General features: G+C 48.7%; 10 protein-coding genes across 10 annotated transcripts; 7 read left to right on the top strand and 3 right to left on the bottom strand.

Moving 5' to 3' along the window:
* Positions 1-81: 81 nt before the first annotated feature.
* On the bottom strand, positions 82-1,908 carry F5B22DRAFT_587986 (uncharacterized protein). Its single transcript, XM_047973644.1, has 3 exons — positions 1,678-1,908; positions 728-1,625; positions 82-680 (listed from the first exon to the last, which is right to left on the bottom strand). The coding sequence occupies exons 1-3, from the start codon at positions 1,801-1,803 to the stop codon at positions 238-240; spliced, it is 1,467 nt and encodes a 488-aa protein (XP_047835211.1). The 5' UTR covers positions 1,804-1,908; the 3' UTR covers positions 82-237.
* A 31-nt stretch (positions 1,909-1,939) lies between these two features.
* Positions 1,940-3,884, top strand: F5B22DRAFT_587984 (retinol dehydrogenase 8). Its single transcript, XM_047973643.1, has 2 exons — positions 1,940-2,698; positions 2,769-3,884. Exons 1-2 carry the CDS (start codon positions 2,650-2,652, stop codon positions 3,680-3,682), a joined length of 963 nt encoding a protein of 320 aa, XP_047835210.1. The 5' UTR covers positions 1,940-2,649; the 3' UTR covers positions 3,683-3,884.
* A 1,148-nt stretch (positions 3,885-5,032) lies between these two features.
* On the top strand, positions 5,033-7,401 carry F5B22DRAFT_256352 (uncharacterized protein). Its single transcript, XM_047970047.1, has 3 exons — positions 5,033-5,189; positions 5,243-6,080; positions 6,132-7,401. Exons 2-3 carry the CDS (start codon positions 5,365-5,367, stop codon positions 6,655-6,657), a joined length of 1,242 nt encoding a protein of 413 aa, XP_047835209.1. The 5' UTR covers positions 5,033-5,189; positions 5,243-5,364; the 3' UTR covers positions 6,658-7,401.
* A 1-nt stretch (position 7,402) lies between these two features.
* F5B22DRAFT_256344 (phosphatidylinositol-specific phospholipase C) lies at positions 7,403-9,053 on the top strand. The gene has a single exon (XM_047970046.1). It carries the CDS (start codon positions 7,599-7,601, stop codon positions 9,024-9,026), a length of 1,428 nt encoding a protein of 475 aa, XP_047835208.1. The 5' UTR covers positions 7,403-7,598; the 3' UTR covers positions 9,027-9,053.
* Positions 9,054-9,613: 560 nt separating this feature from the next.
* On the top strand, positions 9,614-12,190 carry F5B22DRAFT_587973 (diacylglycerol acyltransferase-domain-containing protein). Its single transcript, XM_047973642.1, has 4 exons — positions 9,614-9,918; positions 9,987-10,108; positions 10,290-10,405; positions 10,466-12,190. The coding sequence occupies exons 2-4, from the start codon at positions 10,030-10,032 to the stop codon at positions 11,978-11,980; spliced, it is 1,710 nt and encodes a 569-aa protein (XP_047835207.1). The 5' UTR covers positions 9,614-9,918; positions 9,987-10,029; the 3' UTR covers positions 11,981-12,190.
* F5B22DRAFT_587970 (uncharacterized protein) lies at positions 12,191-12,556 on the bottom strand. Its single transcript, XM_047973641.1, has one exon. The coding sequence runs from the start codon at positions 12,528-12,530 to the stop codon at positions 12,318-12,320; it is 213 nt and encodes a 70-aa protein (XP_047835206.1). The 5' UTR covers positions 12,531-12,556; the 3' UTR covers positions 12,191-12,317.
* A 672-nt stretch (positions 12,557-13,228) lies between these two features.
* Positions 13,229-16,214, top strand: F5B22DRAFT_587967 (triose-phosphate transporter family-domain-containing protein). The gene is made up of 4 exons (XM_047973640.1): positions 13,229-13,334; positions 13,411-14,380; positions 14,438-14,741; positions 14,791-16,214. The coding sequence occupies exons 2-4, from the start codon at positions 13,649-13,651 to the stop codon at positions 15,645-15,647; spliced, it is 1,893 nt and encodes a 630-aa protein (XP_047835205.1). The 5' UTR covers positions 13,229-13,334; positions 13,411-13,648; the 3' UTR covers positions 15,648-16,214.
* Positions 16,215-16,672: 458 nt separating this feature from the next.
* Positions 16,673-18,400, bottom strand: F5B22DRAFT_587963 (RNA-binding domain-containing protein). The gene has a single exon (XM_047973639.1). It carries the CDS (start codon positions 18,170-18,172, stop codon positions 17,066-17,068), a length of 1,107 nt encoding a protein of 368 aa, XP_047835204.1. The 5' UTR covers positions 18,173-18,400; the 3' UTR covers positions 16,673-17,065.
* Positions 18,401-20,711: 2,311 nt separating this feature from the next.
* Positions 20,712-23,517, top strand: F5B22DRAFT_587960 (6-phosphogluconate dehydrogenase). The gene is made up of 5 exons (XM_047973638.1): positions 20,712-21,148; positions 21,499-21,531; positions 21,601-22,156; positions 22,221-22,655; positions 22,714-23,517. Exons 1-5 carry the CDS (start codon positions 21,135-21,137, stop codon positions 23,152-23,154), a joined length of 1,479 nt encoding a protein of 492 aa, XP_047835203.1. The 5' UTR covers positions 20,712-21,134; the 3' UTR covers positions 23,155-23,517.
* Positions 23,518-23,644: 127 nt separating this feature from the next.
* Positions 23,645-26,515, top strand: F5B22DRAFT_587958 (uncharacterized protein). Its single transcript, XM_047973637.1, has 2 exons — positions 23,645-24,216; positions 24,271-26,515. Exons 1-2 carry the CDS (start codon positions 23,905-23,907, stop codon positions 26,086-26,088), a joined length of 2,130 nt encoding a protein of 709 aa, XP_047835202.1. The 5' UTR covers positions 23,645-23,904; the 3' UTR covers positions 26,089-26,515.
* The last annotated feature ends 497 nt before the right edge of the window (positions 26,516-27,012 follow it).

Below are 27,012 nucleotides of genomic sequence, written 5' to 3'. Positions count from 1 at the left end.
CCGAATCTCTTTTAACACGCACCGTCTAGTAACACTGTGCGGGCTCGTGCCTCGCTGCGCATAGGTAACAACTATGCAGCATTGTCATCCATGGAATCGTTTATTGAGCTATGGGATATATATATTGTATATGTATTGTATATATATAAAGTATACTAACAATCCTCAATTATGATGTGATTACCCTGTTTTCTATCCTCCCCCTCTTCTGAGCTGATACAATAACATTGAGAACTTTCAACAGCGAAAACAGGACCCTGGAACATCTATTTTGGTTGTAAATCCCAGTTTACCCACAGCTTCTTCGCCTGGGTGTCCTTTCAGATAAAGGCCTGTCGCGGAGCTTATGCCAAAATGATCATCGATAATCTCAACAGGCCCAGACTGAGAACTAGGGCTCGGCGTGTTGTCAAGATGTGATGCAACCCCAAAATGCCAGCCTTTTGCCGGTGCAAGCCATTGACTAGATAGAACTTCTGCACTCGTCACTTGGGGTTCGACGCAAAAGAGCAGAGACCATCCCGGCGATGCCAGGCCGGTGTTTGCTTCGGCACTGTTTCGCTGTTCGAATGATCTGATAAACATTTCCATGTCATCATCTCGACCAGGCACAGGAAAACTTGTTTCTGGGTCAAGAGACAGCAGCCCCTGCTTCAGTCCCCAGCCACCACCGCCGCTCACTGTAAAATGATTAGCTTCGCCAGAAGAAGATGGTGGTGTTTCGTACAGATCTTGTGCAGGCGGCACCCAGACGACAAGAGTTCTGAAAAGAGCCCATTCGAACTCATTACTATGTCTGCCTCTGTCTGAGAGGAACCGGCCTTAAAGAGTTGCAGGTCAATGAAACTCTTAGCGCCAGTGACATGAGGGGGGATGACCCAACACCATACGCCCAATGGACTCGGCAAGCCAGACTGACCATGGGATCTTTCTTCAGATATCTTGGGTAAGATAGCCTCAAGTTCTTTTGATGCTGGTGTTGTAGAACCGTCTACCTCAAGCTGGCGGACGATGTTCCCTAACCCGGCAACAATCTTCCTTGGTGGTGTCAATGGTAAGAGAGGGATCGTAGCCAACGTAGACTTGGCTGGGCCGTTTGTTGTTATTATATCTTGTGCTGTTTTTGGAACGCTCTCCATGCTGACCATCGACCCATCTTTGTTGATATCCCAACGAGTTGCCGAAAAGGTTGTACGCCTGCCATTTTGAAATATCGTATTTGCTAGCGGCATAGTGACTTCAAGATTCCCGGCATTTGCTTTCAGAGGCTGTGTCAGAAAGGAGACGCACGAGCTCTGGTCTGGATCAGAGCCAACGCCCGAATGATAGAGAGAGGGGAGGATCTTTAGGACTGGTCCATTGAGTATTGAAAAGCCCGATAAAAGTTCACCAGACAGCCGATGTGGGCCGAGGCCATCCATTATACCCGACAACACATGTAGGCTTTCAGTAGTGACAGTACTCCTAGACGGCGATAATGTTTGAAGAAATGCGGACATGAAATGATTATCACCTGTCCAGCTCGTAAATTCCTTAGATGCCAGAATAGCGATACCATTCATCCCGGAATCATGATACTTGGCCGTTTGCAAAACATGTTCCTCTAGTTTGCTAAGAACTTGCTTCTGCGTGATGTTAGTGTGTAGCCCTATTTGAGGATAGGTAGATACGGCTCACTTGAGTCGCCTTGGGAGATGCTATGATACTGAGCTTCTGCGATATAGTGGATTGCATCCGAATGTGCCTCGCCTGCGGTACATTGTGATTTGTACGGGCTCTTTGCCGTAAGATACGATGCCTCATCGTTATAAATGCTAGGATATGGAACGTTGATACCTAGGTAGCTGGTGAGCTCGCGCCACTGTACCTAGGTAGGTAGCGTGCATACCGCTTCATTAGAAGGCTTAGCCCCCTACCTAGGTACCTACCTACCTACTAGCCACAGCCCTGTCTGTAGTGTCTGTGGCTGTAGTGTTATCACAGCCCTCTTCATGGCACCACCTCAAGCTCCAACCAACAATGCTACGACTCGAAAGGCCCGTAGATAGCAGTCATCGCTGACGTACGGGTACGGTCTAGTTTCTATTGGGATAGTGATACCGTTCGAAGAGCAATTCGTATAATGGAAAATTTCCTCTTCTGCGATTACGTGTATACAGATTGCTAGCACATTGACAATATGTGCTTGTCGCGACCCGAACCCGAACGTGGATCGTGGATCGCGGATCGCGCCGGTCGAGGATCGGCACTCCCTATATCTGCGTGCCACTTATTTAGGCAATGCTTTATCTGGAAGACATGTCAATTAAGGTCCAAGATCAGAGAGATAGGACAAGTCGTTCCAAACCCAAAACAACATGCGAAGGGTAGCTTTTTCATTAGGCAAGCACGGCATTGCTGTAGGCACAGCCTAGATCATCGTCATATGCAAGGAAATAACCATTACGGGGTCTTCTCATGTTGTCTTGCCATACGGCCATAATCCATCCCGTATATACGATATGGCCACCTTAAATCCGTGAATAGCAGCTACCTGAAATACATGAAGCCCCGGTCTTGGTTTGACGTTACACATGGCAGTGCGGTTTGGGAATTTCTCCAAACCACTATCAACACCGTTTTGAAAACAGAAATATAACAGTGTGCAATATGGCTTCTGCACATATCTACGACTTGCCAGCAGATGCAGTCTGGTTCAGTACGTACTAGAATACTCTTGCTCATAGGATTCCAGCGAGCTCTCCAAATTAACCAGTCCCACAACACAGTAACCGGCTCATCGTCAGGCATAGGGAAGGCCCTTGCCCGGCAAATAGCATCTCACCCTACAAATCGACTTGTAGCAACGGCGCGAAATGTGTCTAAGCTAGCTGAGTTCCTATCCCCATCAGAGCGAGTGCACATCATTGATCTCGATGTGACTTTGGACAATGCCATTGATGCAGCAGTTGGTTCCGCTCTATCCAGATTCGGTCGCATTGACGTTGTGGTCAATAATGCGGGCTATGGCTTGATGGGAGACACCGAGTCGGCGCTGCAGCCCGAGGGCCAAGCTAAAGCCCGCAAGCAAATCGAGACCAACTTATGGGGAACTACAAGGCTTTCACTCCATGCTGTTCGCGTCTTTCGTGACGAAAATCCTAAAAGCGGCCGGCAGGGAGGTGTGGTCCTCAACGTGACGTCTCTAGGAGGCTTCGCCGGCTTCCCTGGTACTGCGTTCTATCATGCAGCCAAGTTCGGCGTTGAGGGTTTCACAGAAGGCATAAGCAAGGAAGTCCGCCCTGAGTGGAACATCCATTTTTGCCTCATCGAGCCAGGTGGTACCAGTACCAACTTCGCTGCTTCAGACAGCATGGATTGGTTTGAGCCTCATCCCGCATATGCAGCAGCCGATAGCCCCACGAGGATCCTCGAAGGTTACGTCAAAAACCCGGATATGCAGAAGACCTGGACACCGGCTGACAGGGTCGCCAATGCGATGTACCAGGTAGTCGCGCTCGCTAAATTCAAGCCCATACCTATCAGACTTCCTTTGACCGCAGGCGCGTGGAACGTTGTGAAGAACGAGGTCGCTGCTGTGGATAAAGAGCTAGAAGATGTCAAGGCCCTGAGTCTCTCAGTCGAGATTGACGACGCGAATAAGGCAGGGCAATTCTTGATGGACAACTACAGGTCGGGTTGAACGGACATGTCACAATCGGCGGTAAGAATCTGTCGGGCTTCTAAGAAGGGCTGTGTAGGGTTTGACCATAAACTAGACAACTTTACATTAATCGAAATGGTTAGAAATATTATATGTACCATTCACCATTTTGTAGACAGCAGTTGGGCGTTTGATATATGGAGATTAATAACTATATAGGAAAATTCCAGGAAATCGTACTGAAATCATAGCAATTTTCTACTAAATACTAGCCGGGCTACGGCTAATAGTCTCTGCTTATATAGGTATACCCAGTCATTCGAAAGCACGGCGAAAGTATCATGTATCTGCCAATCAAGATCCGATGGTTCCCAAAGACAATATTTCGGTCTTTCACTACATGTAATACTACATAGTGATTTTGTACATGGGGTGAGCTGGAGAATACTCACGTCGAGATCCCCAACCTTCCGAGTTATTGGTATTATTGGTATGTCACTCTGCTCGGTACCTCGTTACTCTAGTCCTGCTGGGTAAAGTTAGGATAATAGTCTCACCTCCGGCGCTTTGTGTCTGGATTAGTAGTTTGCTGAATACGAGATGAAGGTAGCATGCTCCCGGCTTATTATTTCCCTCACGGCTACAGTGGGAGGCTCCATTATGAGAATTTTACCTAACTCCCTTGCACGTATGACATGCCGAACTGCTGCCCTTACATCTCGACCGAGATCTTTAATGTGAGTTTAGCACTTTCCATTCTTCCCATATTCTCTTAATCCTAGTTAATTGCTGGTTGGGCCATGATTAAAGCTTAGCTATAAGTTAGTTATCCCTTTATTGTCCCCTGAATATTCAGGAGTTATGTGGTGACTATACCCTGATCATAACACTGATAGTAGAAGAACACTTATGTGCGCCGTATACCTCACACTAGCAGCTGAAATGTACCCAAAACCCAGAGAATCATTTTAGGATGTCGCCTCTGCTTCGCTACATGACTCTATCGTGCTTATATAAGATTCATAATCTCATTTTAACAAAGAGAGAAGAGAAGTACTCCGTACCACCAAGCCCATTAGTTAGTAATTATTCCTTGATCCTAGCGGCGCCATTCATATTTCATCAGTGACGACCGTGGAGGTTCTAATGATTGCTCAATGGTATTGTTGTTCTATTTTTCGATGACAATCTGCATATTATTATTCATCTATACTGCTCATTTTCAGCTTTCCCTTCATTATGAGACATCTAGCCAAGCTTTATTGTGTCCAAGACGCCAATCAGCTACAGTACCAAGAACAGGGGCTAGACACAGACATTCCCGCTTTGGGAAGCCTTTTCGCTTGTCAGGGGACGGAGTTAGCCGAGCCGCACTCAGCTAGGGGCAGAGCGATCAAACGTACACGGTTTGGGTTTTGTTTCCTCTTAGCCACCAAACGACTCCCCAATAGGATGCGGTAATGTCAGTAAAGTGAAACGAAAGACGTGGGAATCCATGACACAAGCCCTTGGCCTTGGTGATCAAGGAAGAGCCTGAAATGCACAGGTAAGCAAGTATCAGAATAATTGTGAGTGCACAGTGGCTTATATAAATGTCAGTCGACTCTCAATCACATAAAATCTGTCTATGTGGCGGTATATCAAATTTCACGACCCCATATGACTATCACTTCGCAGGACCTTGATTTGAATGCAGCCTCAATCGGACATAGCAGAACAAAATGCGCGTTGTCCGTCCTTGCTCGTTACTCTCAGCAGCAGCTTTACCACTGGGGTATGCGTTGCAGGCAGATCCTAGCAGGAATACTTGCCCGTGGAGCGGGGTTTCCCCGGATTTTGGACGGTTTATGCAATTTCCCATGGATATCATGGAATTCCCAGATGACGTACAGGACCCTGGAAGCTTTTACGCCAATAGTGGTATCAGCAGTCTGGAGCGCAATACGTGGAGGACTTCTCCTGATTGCTTCGAAGAATATTGCGTTTATACGAGTGATGGTTTCTTCGACAAAGGGATATCATTGATCACGACTGCTTCAAACCATGCCCGTGTGGCACATATTCAACCCCCCCAGAAAGGGTCGACATCACATCAGGAAAAGACCCGCATTGCCAATATCCCAGGCAAAGGGAAAGGGTTGGTGGCGACTAGAATGATTCACAGAGGCGACAGAATCATGACTACCAGTCCTGCTCTTCTGGTACATCGAAATGCCTTTAGAGAGCTTTCGCTTGAGGACATCAACTACTTGATGGATGTGGCAGTCAACAACTTGCCGAAGTCCAGAAAAGAAAGTTACATGTCCCAAGCCGGCTCCCGCAAGATCATTGACATCTTGTTTACGAACTCTTTTCAGGTGACTCTTGGTGGAAATGATGGATTTCACTATGGAAATTACCCCGAGGTGTCAATATTAAATCATGATTGCCGTCCAAAGTAAGTAATGATTACATGATCTAACGACACTCATATATTAATGCAGGCTAGTATGGCTTTCTATGTTGATAACAACCTGACGCATCATACGCATGCTGTTAGAGACATCAAACCTGGAGAAGAGCTCACCATCTCGTATGTGGACACTTTACAGATTCGATCGGCGCGCCAGGAGAGATTGCGAAACTCGCTCGGCTTCTCCTGTGCCTGTTCCAGTTGTACGCTGTCTAAGGAGGAGTCAAACGCTTCAGACAATCGGATACGGGCGATTTCTCGAATTGAAAGTGAGCTATCCGATTTCAATAGTAAAACAACTTCACCGGCTATGATCGAAGAGTATCTGTCCTTGTATAGAACAGAGGGCCTGGATAATAGCATTGCGGGGGCGTATACTCTTGCCGCACTCAACTACAATTTCTTTGGAAATGCGAAGTTGGCGGAGAAATATGCTCAGTTGTCTGTCGAGGCAGGTCAACTCGAGAACGGCCCCGACGCGGGCGATGTTCGAGAAATGATTATTTTGGCTAAGAATCCAAAGTCACACTGGTCCTGGAACGTGAAGCCTTACCGGCTTTAATATCGTTCTTGCTGCCCTCATAACAAGCATAAATCGGGACCGCATCCTACACGAGAGCCATCGTCATTGGATGCTTTACGGAAATCATGGGAGACTTCACGTAGCTGGCCGAAATTACTGGCGTGACGGGTAGTACACCATTTAGCGACTGATTGTCACGATGCCAATGGTACACAGCATGGTGTCTCCATACCGCGGCAGAACCTGACAGAGGCTGATCAGTCAGTACCTAGGTATGCTTATGGGAGCTACCGTCATTTTTTGAGCAGGATTTGTACAAACTACATGTTCGGTTTCTGTGAAGGCAGATTCGCCTCAAGGCAACTATGCTAAGGTCGAAGTCTTTAAGGGATATAGCTCAAGTGACCAGGCCGAGTGATTTGCACTCAATGTATGGTGCATCGCAGCCATAGGCAGATTGTACAGCCTGATGATTGGAAAATGCCTTCACAAGCTATCTCATGTACCATGGTGACTAGGTATTAAACAAGCGAGCCAAGCAAAAGCAGGCTGAGGATTGTTTCAGCATTTTCAGCACATGTCAGGTCAGTAGACATGATGATGCCAAGTCTCGGGCCCCGTGCCTTTGCCTCAGCAGATTTCTACTAGGATGTACTACGTACTGTGTAGGTACCTATCTAAGGTATTACACGTCCCTGTCAAGGCCTGTCTCGCCTGTCTGCTGCGTCGCGGCTCAAGCCACAGGTGATACACGGGCGCTACGGCTTTAGTGACCCCTCAACAACAAATCTTGGCTGGATACATGTTTATGATTGGCATGGATATGTACACGGATTCAAGCTGGCGTTATCCGATGGAGATGGCCATGTCCATATAAGTTAGTTAAAGAGACTATCATGTTTAAATGTTGTTGCTGCTGTTGTTCCACCTCTGAATAGGTCTGACACCGACCCTCGCTGCCACCCTTACCTATTATTACAATGGCTGACCTCACCCTCCGCAACCTCACGGCGACCCCCTTGGAGCTTAAGCTCGTCGAGCGTTTTGAGGGTCAGCCTGTTTCCATTGCTGGTGTAGACGATGTCAAAAGTCTTGCCGCTAACTTGACGAGTAAGATCGGCGATATTTTCAATTCGACGTCAGGACGTGTGTCGCCCGATGTACAAGTCAAGGGCGAGGCGAGGGACCGTCGTGATGTCTCTATCGCGCTCAAGCCCTTTGAGACCCGTACAACGGATATCCGTGCCGCGGATCCCGGGCGTGAAGTTCTACGCCTAACCTTTGAATCGCAAGGCCACCGGTACCAGACCGATGTGCCGAGCGCTTCAAAGAAGAGCACAGTAATGAAGAGACTAGACGGTGCACCTAATGAGTACACCGCAATCTACATCCAGGCTGGGGGCTGCCTTGCCATTTTCAGTTCCGCTAATCTCTCTCGTTGGATGAAAGAGATTCGCGATGAGTACCCTCTGACAGCGCTATCCTTACCGGGCACACATAATAGTCCGACCTGTCATGTTGCATTACCTTCGGTGCGATGTCAAGCTGTTGGCGTACGTGACCAATTAGAGAACGGCGTTCGCTTTCTCGATGTGAGGGTCAACGTTAACCAAGACGATACGACCCTCACTCTGGTACATAGCGCATTTCCCATTTCGCTAACGGGAAATAAATACTTCAAGGAGCTGGTTGACACGATCTACTCCTTTCTGGACGCTAATCCCTCAGAAGCGATAATTATGAGTGTGAAGCGCGAAGGAACAGGGCGTGGCACGGATCAGAAACTATCTACGCTGCTTAAAGACAAGTTTTATGACGACAAGCGATGGTACACAGAGCCCCGGATTCCCAAACTAGGCGAGGTTCGCGGGAGGATCATCCTTCTACGGCGACATGCTAATGACGAGAGCCTGAACCGTGAATGGGGCGGCCGTGGTTGGGCCCTTGATGGTAGCGTGTGGCCGGACAACTGCGAGGATGGGCGCGTGGGTAGTGGGATCGCACGCGTGCAAGACTTTTACGAGGTCGACCAGACCACAAATATCCAGAAGAAGATTGAGCTTGCGCGCAAACACCTCGAGCGCGCTGCCGAGGGCGCCTGTCACATTCCTGGTCAGGAAGGCTATCGTAAGGACGCTCCCACAACGCCCTTTTTCATCAACTTCCTAAGCGCAAGCAACTTCTTTAACGCCAACTGTTGGCCGGAGAAGATCGCAGCCAAGGCTAACCCGGCCATCATCGAATATCTCTGCTCGCGCCACGGTTGTACCGGTAAAGGGCCGGCTGGCTTGAAGGTTGGCGATGCTACAACTGGCATCGTTGTCACGGACTGGGTTGGTCAGCAGGGCGACTGGGACCTTATCAGATGCATCGTTGGATGGAATGCTAAGCTGCAGCTAAAACATTAAGCTATGAACACCACCTTACACGGTACTAGTCTGGGTATCTAATGCGACGTGGTTTAGATTACTATTTGAGTTTTACACGTGGTCGCCTCGACACGTTGGCAAAGCCACCTCGAAAATTGATGAATATCTAGAGTTTTTACTACCAGAAACCTACATGCTCTATTCTTCTCTTCTTGACGATGAAGACCTAGACATGTTGACTTTAGTCTAAGTATCCAGTTCAAAAATATATATAATATATATATAATGCCTTCAGTACTTCTCAGGTACATATTGCTTGGACTAATACAGATTGAATTGTATGCTTCAAAATAGTAGATATTTGGCTACACAAAGCCGAGGTTCGTGTCAGGTACTTAATTATCAGCAGCGTTTACACAGGCCCTCTGCACATGTCAATGCGTGTCTGCCCTCCAGCTGTTTTGGGGGCCGCAGGGTCCGCTTTTAGCTCCCTCGTCAGTACCTAGGTAGCCTGAGGTCGAGTTACCTAGGTAGGCACCTAGGTAGGTCAGGTAGGTATATAGGAGGACCTGTAGCCTACAGAGGTACTTACCCTGAGGAGGTTTCCAGCCACTTCAAATTCCCAGGGTACATTCTCAATACATTAGTCCCAGGTAGCTACATAAGGTACTCGTAGGTATTGCATTGCAACGTCATTACCTGGACCTTCCCAATATTAGATTCTTGCTCCGATTCGCCTGCTTTCTTTTACTTCACATTTGTAATTTTATTTTATATCTGTACAATTGTAAACGTCATACCTCCTCGTGTGCACTGGAATCCCGTCGTACACTGGATTCTTGCCATCTAAATAAATCTGACCTCTAATCCTGAGTGTGTTACGATCGCCCTCGTTGCGCCAGCTTGTTGAGACGCTTCACTTCTCTGCTTTATGTATGCATGCGCCGATCGTCACTTTCCTCTGAACTCTCATTCTATGGTCAATACTGACTTCCGAGAATGCCTGCAAGACTAACTTTGACTGGGCGCGACCCGGTAGTAGATGGCAGAAGACACTTTCACTAACGAACTTAATCGACCCAAGGCGAACGGGACTTCCTCCCCCCGGTATTTTTACTTAGGTATGTATGTCTGACAACCCTCCCGTTCTCTAGAGACAATAATACTTGGAGTTATGTATGATCAACTACGAGACTGCCGAGAGACGACAAGAGATGCCTGGCGCGCTTCCAAATTCAAGACTCCCAAGGCCGGGGGCCATTCGCCGCCACGATGTGGTCAAAAAAGCTGACTCGACCACAGTCTCCAGAAAAAGCAGCCAACCAAGTACTTTGAATTCAACAGCAGGCAAAGCTGGCGAAGGGGAAGCGAAACGTGACGAAGATCCCCCAAGGTGTCACCGGCGTGGCTGTTCTAGTGTAAGATCTCATAGAACGTCCAGGTAGTACGAAGAAGAAAGACTCCTGACCATTCACTAGGCAAGCCGGGAAAGCTACGATAATCCTCTTCCCGATAGCACAGCATCTGCCAACAAGGCATCGCCGCGAAAGGGAAGAACGCCGCGGACATCGGAGGACAGCCAGTCTAGCTTTCCGAACCCGGAAACTCCATCGCGAGCACCAAAGACTGCTCCGACCCTTACTCGATCCCACTCCTCAGAAAGACCAACTCAGGTCCTCAGTTCTCCAGACTTCAAGCGGAGTTCCTCAGATCAGCTGTGCACACCGGAAAAGCCATCTCAGATCCCTAAAGCTCCAGGAAGCTCGACGAACCAATTGTGGAACCGAAAAGCAAAAGTCCAATCTCAAACTCTAGCTCGCTCAAAGATGGCCGATCAAGAAGAAGTTAACGGCTCGATACGGGACGATCGTGACGTTAAAGATCGCGAGGATGATAACGACGACGACGCGTCGTATCCGGAACTTGACGATATGGACCCGGAGGAAATCCATCGGCCGCCGCCTCGTAATCCAAATGGTGGCATAAGATGGGCGCCTTGGAATGTACCTTTCAGCCGGCGAGGTCAGACGCTCGTTGTCTTGATGCACTCTCTGAGTATAGTCGCAACAGTATCGCTATTCTTCGCATTCTGTGCCAACCCATTCGCATGGCCTTTGCTCTTACTTTATCTCTTACACGTGCTCAGCTCCAAAGAGGCGATGGACGGATCTCTACATAGGTCCGAGTGGCTTCGCAAGAGCTATATCTGGCACTTATTCGCCGACTATTACCCTGCTAGATTACATAAGACACATGAGCTACCCATGACGCGCAAGTATATATTTGGGTATCATCCCCATGGTATCATTTCTCATGGAGCATGGGCTGCCTTTGCCACCGATGCTCTCGGGTTTTCACAAAAGTTCCCTGGAATCACCAATAGCCTACTCACATTAGACTCCAATTTTCGAATTCCTTTCTATCGCGAATATATCCTGAGCATGGGCGTACGATCGGTATCTAAGGAGTCCATAGTCAACATTCTCAACCGCGGCGGTCACGATCTCCAGGGCATGGGCCGTGGTGTCACCATTGTCGTGGGAGGAGCGCGAGAGTCCCTCGAAGCGCAACCAGGGGTGATGCGCTTGATTCTGAATGAGCGCAAAGGCTTCATCAAATTGGCTGTTCGCTGTGGAGCAGATCTGGTGCCAGTCCTAGCTTTTGGGGAGAATAACTTGTATGATCAGTTGCAACCCCAACAGCATCCCTTTGTGCACAAGATACAGATGTTTATCCTCAAAGTGTGGAAATTCACCTTGCCTTTCTTGCATGGGCGCGGTGTCTTTAACTACGACGTGGGCTTGATGCCATACCGCCGGCCTCTCAACATTGTGGTTGGCGCGCCCATCAAAGTGAAGAAATCCGCCACAGTGAATCTGGAGGAAATTAACAAACTCCACAGCCTATATGTGGCGGAGCTGGAGAAACTCTGGCATCGATATAAAGACGAATTTGCTCCAGATAGGAAAGAGGAACTACAATTTCTGTCTTAGTGAATAGATGTTACAACTCACAGGTTCAATAAAAATTGTTTACAGGAGCGACTACTGCATTTTAGAGCTTAGGATTGCGCGAAGACAAGGCTCGACAAGCGGGAGCACAACACATTTATCAATACTTGTACAACCATTAGTAACTTCTACAGCGGCAAATCAAAGCACTAGATATATATTTTGGTTCAAGCTATTCTTTGAAAAGGCCCCCGAGGTGACATGAGATGAAAAGTACCTAGGCTAGCACTTTCCGACGTGGGCACAACCATTCTGTCCATAGGTGGCCGACGAGGTAACAAACCAATTCATAATGAGTCTGGAGCTCCGCGGATCCGGATCACGGAAGAGCAAAATCGGACCAGCACCGGCAGTGGAGCCTGTGTCCAGCTAGCATGTACACTAAGGTACCTATGCATGCAGGTTTCTTCCGGACAGACACGCGACTTAACAGATGGTTATTAGTATGGATGCGGGTATGTACACCACGCACATCATATTGGGAAATAGGGCAGGCGAGGACAGGCAAGCAGGTAAGAAGATCGACAAGCATGTGTTGGTTATCGAGGTTGTCTGCGTTTTTCCCTGTTTTGTTATGCCATGTACGATAGCCAGGGAACTATTGAGTACTTAAGTAGGTAGGTAGGTATTTTACTAAGTACATTGCTTAATGCAACGGCATCACGGCATCTCAGCTCACTTGACCTTGGCTGTCCTGATTGCCTTGACCTTCCTGGGCTGGTGAAAAAAGAGGCCTCAAAAGCCTTAAATTGACTGAACCCTTGAGCAATGGGCTTGTTTTATTGTGGATTACTATTACATGAAGATCCGCTTTCCGGACCCAGCAACGCATGAGCTGGACCCCTACAGCCCCAGATGTACAGTAAAAGCAAGATGCACTACCTAGATGTACTACCACTGTCTACCAGATGCTACCTATCGAGCCTATGTAAAGGTATTACATAGAGATGTGGATATCTCTCCACTCTCCACTGAAGCCGCTTTGTCTTTAGTACGTAGTTCGAATTGCTCAGGTCAGGTCAGGTGGCTAGCTAGGCGAGTAGGTTACCTGTCTACGTGACAGGCGGCGTTACCTACATGTACCTAAACTCACATATGTGATGTGAAGGCTACCTCTACCACTGCATGTAATAGTACCTAGGTACAGTCTCGCGATGGTGTAGCCCTTATCAATCTACTACCAACCCGCCGAGATCATCAGTACATTCCGGCACTCCCTCTCCGTTGGCATAGTCTGGCATAGCCTGGCATAGCCTGGCATAGCCTGGCATAGCCTGGCATAGCCTGGCATAGGTATCTTGATTGATTATTGTTACTTGAGTATTGGCGGACTTAGGTAAGTCGCCGGCACCTTGACCCGTCCCGACTCTCCCGATTGGATCATGCTAGACCATACTTACTTAGTACTGTAGCTCATTTAGTGTAGGTCGCTGCAAGACTTATCCATATCGGTCTCCCAATGTCTCTCCCCGTCTCAGCCGCGGGTCATCATTGGAGCATACTACATGCACATTCATCAATGCTTGTTCTGGTCGCTGGTCTCTCGTGACCGCTATTGTACAGTACTATACCAGACTTTGTAATGGAAATCCAATGGTGGTTTTAATTAGCTTTTTTTTTTCTCATTAATTTGGACCCGGCACAGCTCGCATGCGAGATACCATTCCTATTCAGAAAACCATGCCTCCTCCCCCTTTGTTGAGTCAGCAGTCGCCATTGGTACCACAGCGCCAGAATTATCATCAGCAACAGCGTTCTGCTCGTTCGCTGACCCGACACCCAGCACCAGAGGCTTTGTCTGTGAGCAGTGCCTTGGCCCCATCGTCGGCAAACAACGATCTGTCCAACCCCCCTTCTGCCTCCTCAGCCACCACGAGTTTCCAGATCGATTGGTCTTCCGATGGTGGCCCCTCGTCTGCCGCGTCTGCTCATCGCCGTCCCGAAGATATCGAGATGGATACAATAGCGCCGACCAGCCATCGCCGCCGCCGCAGTACACTGAGCGCTGGTCTGAACGCGTCTGTTTCGCCAAATGCAAGGACGGGGAGACCACGTGCCACCAGCATCAAGAATACAGGCGATGTGGAGCCCAAGATATCAGAGGAGGACGCGGCAGCCTACATTGCGAGACCGAATGCTCGAGACGACGACTCTCTCTCGGACGAGGATTTACACGATGACGAAGAGACTGGGTTGACTAGCAAGGATAAACGACGAAAGCAAGACAAGCGACGGCGGAATACCAGGTTGGACCAGAGAATAGCACGCGATAATCTAACCGACGAGGAGCGCAAACAAGCAGACCAGAATGTCATCAGGAGGTTAGCCATCAATGCTGTCCTGATAGGGCTCTGGTATATATTCTCATTATCCATTTCTCTGGTACGGGCCCTGTATTGAAATATGACTTCCCAGGACGCTGACATGTGAGCCGTATAGTATAACAAGTGGATGTTCGATTCCGGCCAGCTAAATTTCCCTTTTCCTCTATTTACAACTTCGATGCACATGCTCGTGCAGTTTTCCTTAGCCAGCTTAGTCTTATACTTTATACCTTCACTACGGCCGAACAATGCGCCTCGCAGTTCTGATCTGGGCCGCTCAAGGCACGAATCTGAGCCCGAGCGACCCATCATGACCAAACTTTTCTACTTAACCAGGATAGGACCATGCGGGGCAGCTACAGGTCTCGATATTGGTCTGGGAAACACGTCGTTGAAGTTTATAACGCTTACATTTTATAGTAGGTTTGTGATAGCCCAATTGTCGGAATGGTACTAATCCACGTATAGCCATGTGCAAGTCATCGGCGTTGGCCTTCGTTCTTCTTTTCGCTTTTGTTTTTCGCCTAGAAACACCAACATGGCGTCTAGTAGGAATCATTGCGACAATGACGGCAGGCGTGATTATGATGGTTGCAGGGGAGGTCGAATTTCACCTCGGTGGCTTTGTCCTCATTATCTCCTCGGCCTTCTTCTCAGGCTTTCGCTGGGGTTTAACGCAGATCCTGCTGTTAAGGCATCCCGCTACTTCGAACCCCTTTTCTAGCATATTTTTCCTGACACCCATCATGTTTGCGACGCTACTTTTTATTGCGTTGCCCGTAGAAGGCTTTTTGAATTTCTGGAATGCTTTCCAGACGCTCAGCGCGGAGTGGGGCTTTCTGAAGGCGCCGTTGCTGCTTTTGTTCCCTGGAACGATTGCTTTCCTCATGACGGCCAGCGAATTCGCTCTGCTGCAGCGAAGTAGCGTCGTCACCTTGTCGATCGCTGGTATCTTCAAAGAGGTCGTCACCATTATTGTCGCGGCCTTGGTGTTCGATGACAAGCTCACGCCCATTAATATTTCTGGACTTCTAGTTACACTTATCGCTATCATAGCGTACAATTACATCAAATTGACGAAGATGCGACGAGAGGCGCAGATAGACGCTCACAGCAAAAGCTATCAGCAGGAGCACTCCGACTCGTCCACTGAACGTGGGGACGATGCCGATGATGAAGATGCCATGTTGTTAACACACGAGGAGGATAGTGATGTGGAAGGGAACCACGTAACTATTGACGGCGATCTGATGCCGAGATCAAAAACTCCAAGATCACAAGAGGATGGCCGACAGAGCCGGATGGATCGCCAGCGCAACGATTGAGATTCGACATGAGTATATTCTTTTTCATCTCGGTGTTGTTATATAGGGCATTTTCACGGGATATGTAGCATGTATATTGCCTTCTGTCGATCACAGTTGGATCGATATCTTTTTTTTTTCATTGTCTGGTCTATCACTTTTCATGGTCATCTAGAATCACGCAGCATTGGGTGGCTAAAGCGCCTACGGGGCATCACTTTTATTTGTTGGAAATACCCAATTCCCCGAAACACAACATTTGGGAGAAAAAAATGGTTTAGAAGGTGGGGGTAACAACACTAGAGCCTTAGGATCGACTGCCTCTGAATCGCGAATTTCGTGGCAATGGAGAGAGTATGTGTTCATATATGTGTGTGGTCAGGAAAATGAGACTCTCGAAGGAAAGAGAAGGAAGGGATAGCCCGGTCAGCGGGTTTGTAATATACAAGTATACGAGCTAAGTAGAGATATTCTCCCCTGTAGGATAGGTAGCTCTGCAATCATATTACGTTGGGCGTCGTTGAGGGCAAAGGGCCTTCGAGTTGATGCACTACCAGTATATATATATTAAGCATATATAAGTGTGAATAGGCATTCATTTCCGTGCTCTCACCCCCGTCTTCATCAATTGTGCCCGAATACCTCTTGTTACTCCATATTACCTGCCTATATATGCGTACCAAGCATGCATGGTTCTCGGACGTTATTAACTTGGAGGCTGATCCAGCCAGCATATGTATGTGTCGTAGAAGCTCGGATAGGTATAACCATACAAGACCTTAGAAGCAGCTCTTTAACAACGCAAAATACGTTAGTGCTCCTGTATGAGTACTAAGTAGAGTACACTTAACATATATATGTAGTTTTTTACGGTCAAGTACATACCTATCAATTCATCTATCTCTCTACCTAGGTCAAAGCATGCAAGCGGGCAACGGCGGCTCGGCAATGCAAACAGAGACAGCAAAGTGTACAAATAACACACGCACGCATCGTAACATCAATACCGCACGACTAGGAAATTATGGCTAGGACACTGACTGGCAATGAAGACGGGATTTGTATTCTTCAATGGTCATTATATATGTATGTAAGTAACCCCGACCGATTGACATTATTGCGAGCTTTCCAACTCGCACCTTTATACTTCTCGAAAATGCACTGTTCTGTTCGGCGATTCTAATATGTAAGCAACGATCTGTAGATGAAGCATTCTAGCTCCAAAGCTCCAAGTGGGCTACATAGTTCGGTGCTTTAGTCAGTGTGCGTCTTTTGTACACCTATATCGGGGGGTTTCCACCAGCTACGGGTGTGTGTGTCGTGGTTCCGATAGGGTTGTTATCGTTATGCCTCCGTATCTCTCCAGGCTTAGGCGGGACGACGGGGATTCTAATGTTTACTTAGAAATTAAAATCTAATCTTGTAGTAGACATCGTGGCTCAACCAAGAAGTCTAAGCCCGTCTTTTGTCTTTGCTCCCGGCTTTGTAACACCACCTCCTGTAGGTCCCAGATGTGGTTCAAAGCTGCCCTCGCGTTTACCAGCGCCACTGCCATTGCCGCTGCGGTTCTTGTTCTTGTTGTTTTTGTTCTTATTCCACCTGCCGCCGTGATTCTTATCTTTCACAACATGGGGTTTGATCTCTGTGGTGCTCTTGCGGACGACGACTGGGTGACTCTGTATATACTTGCCGTTCATCTCCTTGGCTGCAGCAAAGAACTCGTCGGGGTCACTAAAAGATACGAACCCAAACCCTTTTGACTTGCTCGTCACTTTGTCACGGATAACACGCGCCTTTTGTAGTGACTTCCATCGGGAAAATGCTTTGAATAAGCTTTCATCTGTGGTCTCGCCCGCAAGATTACCGACGAAGAGGCGCAAATGCGACGGGTCCCACTCTAAGAGCGTATCATCTGTCCACTTCTGCCCACCACCTGAGCGTACAACGGTTTTTTTCTTATCGCCTGCCATGGCTGCAGCGTTAGCTGCTTCGGATGCGCGATTAGCCGCTTCTACCGAGTACGCCGCCGCACCGTTCGTGGCAGGGCCAGTCCGGCCTAATGCGCCGGTGGCGGGACCGGCGTCTTTTGGATCCCGTACGTATGCGCTCTGCCATTGCGCAATTTGCGCCGCCATATCCGGATCGTAGTCATCGTTTCTCGTCTGACTGGGTGCAGGAAATGGATTTCGTATCTGGGGTGGTGTGGCATATGCGGCGGCACCAGTGGTTGGTACGGGCTGCGCGCCATAGTAACTCTGCTGATATGACCCTTGTTGAGAGTACGAGTATGCGTTTTGTTGTGGGTAAGACGCACCGCTACTCACAGGAGCACCTTGAGTGCCATACGACGTGTAATTCGAGGGCGGGGCGACGGCTCCATAGTGAGGCGCATTCGCAGGCGCGCCTGCATAGCTTGGTGCGCTGGAGGCTGCATAAGTAGTGGGCGGAGCGGCGGGTCGGAATGCTGGTTTGAAGCCGGATACCTTCGATGGAGGAGGACGCGGCGGGAGGGATGAAGACGAGCCTGGAGGACCCGAATAGGACATGATGAACTTTGCTGTGCGCCCAACGCGATTGTGTTTGTTTCTGGGCAACACGTACCTCTATATGAAGCCTTCTAAGCTTCGTACACTTGATATTATTCAAATGCCTGCAACCGTGTCGAGAAGCGTCGTGAGGATGGAGTTGGTGACCGGCGGATGAAGATGATGCCTACGCTTTTGATATGGGTGTGGATGGCAGCTGTAGTGTTAGGTAGGTAAGTAGTTGTGAAATGAGGCTGGAAGAATGGACAAATGCAGTGCTTATCAGATAAGACCAATACCTACCTATATTGGAAGTACCTAGGTACCTACTAAGTATGGTAGTGGGCGCATGCATACACGCAAGCCACACTTGCATCAAGCTATTTGATAGTAGGTACCTAGGTATCTTAGGAACCAAGCCGTAACATCATACTACATACATGTATGTACCTAGGTAGGTGCAGACTCGGTTCGAGTCATTTGCTCTCTTAGTACATTGTAGTTCTGACATATCAAATGAATGGATTGCTATTCGGCCAGTCCATTGACGTTATTCATTATGTTGGACAATTACGCGAAGTTACTGCGTACTATATGGAAGATGCGCGGATATCTCTAAACAATGCTTCCACGATAGAATCTGTGTGTTTCGATTGGTGTACAGATAGACGTCGGCCCTTTCCGCGGAGATTCGGGCCTCCATTGAATTCCTTTTTCGGCCTATCAAGAGCGAGCCGTCACACTAGGTGAGCGCCTTATTTACAGATACATACCTGCTACCTACTCCATCTATGTTGTGTATGTACGTAAGGTAACGAACGCCCAGTCGTCTTTCTTATTGAGGCAATTTCTATGCTCCTAACTCGGCTGGGGTCTTGGTAGGTAGTGCTTTGCTTCAGATCTGTTCCAGGCTAACTCTGGAATTTTTTGGTACATCGCATTCGTTGGGAACCTGAGACCCTTGTGGCAGACTAATCATGCTAGCTGTGCGACATTTTCGGCGGTCATCTCTAACTGCGGTTGGAGAGGCTTTATCACCTAATCCCCTGGATCCGTAAATCCCGACGAGCCAAACTCCACGTTCATGGGTCTTAGCGATATATCCGACGTCAAACAATACCGCGCCCTATTACCGCTACAGCCTACAGTCAACAGTTACAGTGTATAATGCGCCCAGTGGGTACTTGTTGACAGCTTGAGTTATAATGACACGATACTTACAGTACACATGGGGTTGAGCCTTTGCATTCCCAATTAAGGTAAGGTCTGGGAATGAGTGATAAATTTCACACGCATAGCTCGTAAGCCTGCCATCGCAACGAACCGCCACTAGGGGTACCTCGACAGACAGAGTGGGCGATGTAGTATTGAAGTACTGGGAGAGCACAGCGCATCACCCCATAGGTATTTAAATCTACCCAATGCAGGTATCTCTTCAGTCGTGGGTATATAGGTAGTTGCTTGGTAATCAGGTGTCGTTTAGGCTCTCATAACACTCCTCGGGGGACAAACATAGGTACACACTTTTATATTTATGGTACTTTACCTTTGATTTACGAAGCAGCTGCATTATATCCCCTTTATCCCCACTTCTTCGAGAACCTATCCTCAGCTTCAAGCAGGAAAAGTCTCCCGAGTTGAGCACATATCGTGGGTAAACCACTCGTTTGATATTGTCGATGCGCAGCTGCAAAGGCGGAAAGGCGGCAGGGCTGCAACAGCCTCAGAACTCCTTGCTTGATGTGACAGCAGCCCCGGTGGCTTGTCAGAAACGTGCATAAACCACTCCTATTCCTGTGGATTACTTGACACCAAGGAGGTAGGTCCGGACCAGATCCGGACCTACTAAGTATTATCAAATGGCCGTGTTATCAATGCGTGGCAGCGCATTTTGCTGTAACAAGCTGTGTTAGAGAGATACCTCAAAACTACTACCCCTCCTCAGCCATTCTAGGTTCTCTCAAGTCCCTACTAAGCACCCATGCAAGCTGTACAGTAGCGAGCGTCAGAGGAGCAAACTGTGGATCTGAGTAAGCCAGGCCACACCCATGTCTGTCAGGTACCTAGGTAGGTACTTAACTCTGTGCGCAGATGCACGCCGCGATAACCCCGCCATTGCCCCCCCCTTCAACAGCTACCTAATGTATGCAGATAGGTACCTCATGCTACATGTAAACGCCTACTTCAAATTTGGTATGTGTATGTGTATGTCTACCTATAGGTAGGTATGTACTTACTTAGGTATCAGGTAGGCAACTTAAAGGTAGTGCTTCAACATCAACATATCAGGTAGGCCTGTAGTCAAGTATCTGCAATACCAATATCATGAATGTAGGTAGGTTCACGTGCGGGCAACGTGGCTACGTGAAATGCTATGTACACTAAGTGCTCCATACCGAGGTCGGTAGGTAAGCATGCAGTAGATGGAGACACTGACTCTGGCATTTCTGGCATTCCCACTGCATGCTTACACCCAAGTATTTCTATCTATCTATTACCTACCACGGTATTCGTCTCTTTCCTGTTAGGAACGGATAGTAAATGTGATTATTACTTAGCAGGTCGGTATACTGGGCTATACATAGTACTATGTAAGTAGGAGGTATACATAAATAAGTGAGTAGGTACATAGGTAAGTATATATCATGTAGACATACCTTAGCATGACCCCACGGTTGACGCTACCTACCCTCGTTGCCGTCCTACAGTACCACCCAAAGTTCTGCACCCAGGTCGCGGCCAGGTACCATTGGTAGTACCGCCTCTTACATAGTTGTTCCCAATTTTTTTACCCCTCCATCATAGAAAAGCATCCTCTGCCCCCCTCTATCACCACCATCATCTTCTCTCACCTTCCTCTCCATAATTCCCACTCCCCAAGTACAACTCGACCTCTATCCTCCTTGTCCTTGCGCAGATATCTACTGCCGTAACATTGTGCCTTGTTATATTATAGAGAAAGCTATTCAGCAAAATCGCAACCATGTCTGGTGCCGTGTAAGTCTGTTATCATTGTTCATATCCTGCCCCTCCCATAACCACAAATAAACTGCGTCACACCACGTAGTCGGAACAGAACTAGTGAATGACGACACGGGCCGTGCTGGTGATTCTGAAGATGTTGTTGTGACGCTGTGACAACCCTTCAGCCGCTTAACCGGTTATTCCGGGTTCTCTCCAATGCTCCCCTCTCTTTTTCTTGACGCGTGTCACTGAAACGACATGGGTCCTCTAGAGCTCGTCTAGCCAACATCACCAGCTCCTTCAGTGGTGCAAGGCGAGCTTCTTTCCCCCCTTGCGCTCCGCCGCCTCTGTATCCTCTGGATGTTATGCTAATCCTTCCAAAGTGCTGATCTCGGCCTCATTGGCCTGGCTGTCATGTAAGTTACAGCCTCTATCTTGAATCCCGCCCCATCAAACTCGATCTAACCTATCACTCTTGCTGCTAGGGGTCAGAACTTGATTCTGAACATGGCTGACCATGGCTTCACGATCTGCGCCTTCAACCGAACCGTTTCCAAGGTCGACCGCTTCCTGGAAAATGAAGCAAAGGGCAAGTCTATTGTCGGCGCTCACTCCACAGAGGAATTCGTTTCTAAGCTCAAGTCGCCTCGTCGCATCATGCTGCTCGTCCAGGCCGGCAAAGCTGTTGACGACTGGATTGAGACTCTGCTCCCTCTTCTGGAGAAGGGTGACATTATTATTGATGGTGGAAACTCCCACTTTCCCGACTCCAACCGCCGAACTCAGTATCTCACCCAGAAGGGAATCCGATTTGTCGGCTCCGGTGTTTCCGGTGGTGAAGAGGGTGCTCGTTACGGTCCTTCTATCATGCCTGGTGGCAACGAGGAGGCCTGGCCCCATATCAAGGACATCTTCCAAAGCATTTCTGCCAAGAGCTCTGGTGAAGCCTGCTGTGAGTGGGTTGGAGACGAGGGTGCTGGCCACTACGTCAAGATGGTCCACAACGGTATTGAATATGGCGACATGCAGCTGATCTGCGAGGTAAGTGACAATTGGAATGTACTGAACTTAGAAGGAAAAGCAGAATTAACTCGACTATCTCTAGGCTTATGACATCATGAAGCGTGGTCTAGGATTATCGAACAAGGAGATCGGTGACATTCTCGCCAAGTGGAACAAGGGCGTTCTAGACTCTTTCCTTATCGAGATTACCCGTGACATTATGTACTTTAACGACGACGACGGCACTGCCTTGGTCGAGAAGATCCTGGACAAGGCTGGCCAGAAGGGTACCGGAAAGTGGACTGCTGTGAACGCCTTCGACCTCGGAATGCCCGTTACTCTGATTGCCGAGGCTGTGTTTGCTCGCTGCCTTTCATCGATCAAGGATGAACGTACCGAGGCGTCAGAGAAGCTTAAGTTCGTCGGTAACTCTCAGGCCTTCGAAGGCAACAAGGAACAATTCCTCGACAACCTCGAGCAGGCTCTATATGCTTCAAAGATTGTTTCCTATGCACAGGGTTTCATGCTGATGCAAGAGGTCGGAGATCCCCCACTACTCTCCCTCAGTAGTGCATTGACTAACGTGAGAACGATAGGCCGCTAAAGAATACAACTGGAAGCTGAACAAGCCCTCAATTGCTTTGATGTGGAGAGGTGGTTGCATTATTCGCTCGGTTTTCTTGAAGGATATCACCTCAGCGTACCGAAAGAACCCAGACTTGAAGAACTTGTTGTTTGACGACTTCTTCAACGAGGCCATCCACAAGGCGCAGCCAGGTTGGAGAGACGTTGTTTCCAAGGCCGTTCTGCTCGGAATTCCGACTCCCGCTTTCGCCACAGCGCTGTCGTGGTTCGATGGGTACCGCACCAAGAACCTGCCCGCGAACCTACTCCAAGCGCAGCGTGACTACTTTGGTGCCCACACATTCAGAATCAAGCCCGAGTCCGCTAGTGAGAAGTACCCCGAGGGCAAGGATATCCACGTCAACTGGACTGGTCGTGGAGGCAACGTATCAGCTTCAACATACCAGGCATAAGATGGCGAGGCGAATAGGAAAATAGATATTTTTCATGGGCTTAAAGACAAATGAAACCCATTGACAAGATGTTATGCATTGGTAAAGGGCTTTTCTTAGTTTTCTTCAATAGATGGGATGGGAAATATTCAATTGATTAATGATCAAACCTCTCGTGCTAATTTCTGCTGTGCCTGAATCACGATGAGCCCCAGCTGTCATATGTACTTAAGCAGCCTCTCACGGATAGGTTAGGTGGTGTTGGCCACACGCCGATATCTGGCTTTATGTGGTTTGTAGGATATTTGATATTTGAGCTCTTCAAAAGAACTACAAATTGGGTGATGATGTGACTTAGTAACAAAACAGCTGCATAGTAGGAGCATGCCTTGTCAATTAAGTATTAAGTACGGTCCTTCATGTCAGAACAACATTGGACCGGGGCCAAGAAAATCAGTGCGCCACAAGTCACTAGCCCCATAAAAGGCCCGCCTGCGCCACAGGAGCCAAAACTGAATTAGACCTGAAGCTCCGCTGCGCGTTTCTCCGCGACCGTGGAATTTCAAGCATCAGCGCGCGCGCAGCCTCGTCAATTCACAGCATCACCGACGTTGCTGCTCTTGGCGCTATCATCTTGCGGTTACTGCGGCTGCCAAACTTTCAGAGCATATCTATCCCATCAACACACGCGGTGTGCGCTCTCATCATAATTTGGAACGAGTCACAGTATTCTGGCGATCTGTAGGGATCGCAGTCTGAAAAGACGACACCATGTCTGCGATGAACGACCCTAGCTATGCTGTGCACCGGGATCTCCTCCCCCATGTGCATCTTCTGTCGACCCATCGATATACCTTTAAGGCGCATGTTCAGCCCAATGAGGTCACGGCTTGGCTGATGGAAGCTCCTAAAATCGCACGCGACATGGCGCCCTTCTTCTGGACGTACCTCGACAAGCCAACAAATGGCCAGATCCTACTTACTTGGCAACCTCTGCAGCAGATGGGGACTCATTTTTCCAGTGATGGATTCATATGGCCCCCCCAGGAGGCATACTTCCCGCATGAGATTGGAAACGGCGTGGTATGCCATCAGACGTCACCAACTGCACTTCTATTGACCACTAATGACTCCTAGACCCTTGAGATGTATTACCATAAAGCTGGCTATGCTCCTGGAGAACCCTTTGCGACGCACTCTCGACGGCGGTTTCGTTTAATCCCTCCCAATGCGCCCAATCCCACTGCGCCTCAGGTTGATCCAAGCCTTTGGATCGTCCATTACGGTCCCGTTGACAATAATGAGCGCATACCATCTCAAGCCATCCCCGGCGACCGCCGCACTCAGACTATTATGGAAGCCCGTGGCTATCTTCAAAAATACGGTCAAATCCAGCGCAAGGAGTTCATCCTGGCCGATAGAGGGAATTGGCCACAAATACCTTGGCCGAAAGATGCATCAAGACAGCCCATGTTATCCGCAAATCGTGGTGTTCCTCAGAATATGGCATACCCCCCGCATCCTCCTACAGCTGGCGGTCCACCCTCTAAGCGTCCGCGGACTAGTCAGCCTGCTCATGGCCAGCTGAATGCTATGGTTCCCACGGGGCTATCTGAACTTGAATTGCAGGAAGACACGTCTCGTGGTGATCTATTTGATATGCTAACCCCACGGGATGTAAGTGTCAGCCGATATAAGCAGAATCACGAATGGATGGAGGAAATTCTGTCTTCAGCATACAGAATGGGTCAAATTGGGTTTGCAGACTTGGGACTCGGTCTTAAAGGTGAGCTCGCAGGTCTAACAGAAGGCATATTCGAGGCACAGGGCGTGAATACTATCACAGAGGTGTCGACGAAGCCTGCCACGACACGCCTGGATCCTGAAAAGGCCACCGAATTCCGAAAACGAGTTAATGATAGGATAGAGTCTACGCAAGCTGAGATTGAGAAGATGAAAAGCGACCATGCCAAGCAAATGGCGAAATTCAAGCAAAATTCGCTTCTCACTGTCTCCGAAAAGGAATTGCGGATAGCTGCTGATGACACAAGTGTGGAAACAGTACGTCTTGAGGGTAAAGAAGAAAGTGAAGAGGGATCAAATCGCTGGCCTTCAAAGCATCATAAAAAGGTTGATGAGATTGTTTCACAAGTAGAAGCCCACCTCAGCCGTCGAGCGGAGGTTATTCATGATTTAAGGAGAATCCATCAGGGAGGTTACCAGGAGCCTACTCCTGAGCCTGTCATCCAAGATAATGTCCTACCAGCTTCAATCGGTGAGGGGCCAGCCTCAGCCGCGAATGGAAACAATGCCATGTCACGCCGGCCTTCACATGCGGGTTCACAGCAGAGTGGGTTCATGATGGGTGATTCTGATATCGACATGGGTGGAACAGCAGCAGGACTTCTCGACCAGATGCACACGAGTGCTTCATCCCATTCAACCCCGCAACCACCAATGTCCGCCGTTGCTTCGAACGCTGCCACACCTGCAAATCTTAATATTCCCTCACCTCACCCACCACCATCACATCAACAAGACATCTCTGGTAATCAAAATACCGACATCAAGATGGATGGAACTGATGTAGTGGCGGCGGCGGATCACGGTTCAGGCACTGGTGATTGGGTTGTTGTGCCCAAAGGAGGGGTAACCCCGGATGGAAACACGGACGCTAATTCTATCACCGGAGCTCCTAAGGCAGTGGGCTCTCCAAGCAAACAACCTTCAGTCATCGGGACACCATCAGTAGGGTTTAATGGTGATCACAATGACTTCAGCTCATTAGAAGACCTCAACTCAGCAGGTGATGCCTTGGCAGGGTTCAGTGGAACACCTGGCGGGATGAGTGAGGGACTAGATCTGAACATGGAAGATTCAGCGTTTGGTGACGCTTTTCATGGTGTAGATACTCAAGGTGGTGATGGTGATACACCTGCGGACACTAACATGTAGGGCATGTAAGTGTGGTCAGGCGTTATTACTCACAGTTGAACAAATTCGGTTACGTTGGGAGTTTCGGTGATTAACGTGGGTAAATCTAAGAGGACTTGACCTCTTCGAAGGTGACCTGGTCAGGACAGTACTGGTTTCTGGAATTTGTATGTCGAGGTGTTAAGGAAAACATCATATCACAATGCAGGCACAGTGGCGAGGGCGAGGGGCCCTGAATTGAACTATACAGACTGCATATTACTTGTCCTAGCCTTAGACATGCAAAGTTGTAGCATCCTGGTTAACGGTTGTGCATAATCCTCTACTTTCTGTTGGATTGGGGCCAAAGGCAAATCACGCATGGATAGCTATTATGAAAGTTGTTAGTCTAGATAGGTGCAATAAAACCATAGACACCAATAGATTAAGAGGATGACACTACAGAAAATTTCAAGTCTGGCCGCTAGAACGCGACCATAAATACCATGTTCAATATATGCTTTAAGCGACTAAGGACTGTGTGCGTGCCAAGACAGCTCCAAGACAGGCGGGATAAAATGTGAGACGCAGCCGTTGAGGGGATATGGTGGTCGAGTTTCACACTTGTCAGATCCTCAACCCTCAATCTCATACTTGCTCGCTCCTCGTAAGTGGTGAAGGCGAGCGCGGGATCTCGGTTGGAGTTTAGCCGCATTGTGACAAGTCCAGCCCATACATAGTATATTCCCTGTGTGTTTCTATGGACCTTGTTTCTTGTTTCAATCGAACTCCGTAAGAAGTTAGAACATAGGATACTTCACAGTGCTCGATGATATGTCCATAGAACGTTTAACTATGCCGATGCCTTTGGGGGGGGGGGGGGGGGGGGGGGGGGGGGGGGGGGGGGGGGGGGCGGGGGGGGGGGGGGGGGCGGGCGCGGGCGGGGGGGGGGGGGGGGGGGAGGGC

This window comes from Xylaria bambusicola (assembly GCF_022495145.1).
Source record: "Xylaria bambusicola strain CBS 139988 unplaced genomic scaffold F5B22scaffold_3, whole genome shotgun sequence".
Lineage (NCBI taxonomy): Eukaryota > Fungi > Ascomycota > Sordariomycetes > Xylariales > Xylariaceae > Xylaria > Xylaria bambusicola.
The sequence above is the reverse complement of the archived record's forward strand: the minus strand, read 5'-3'. Positions and strand labels throughout refer to the sequence as shown.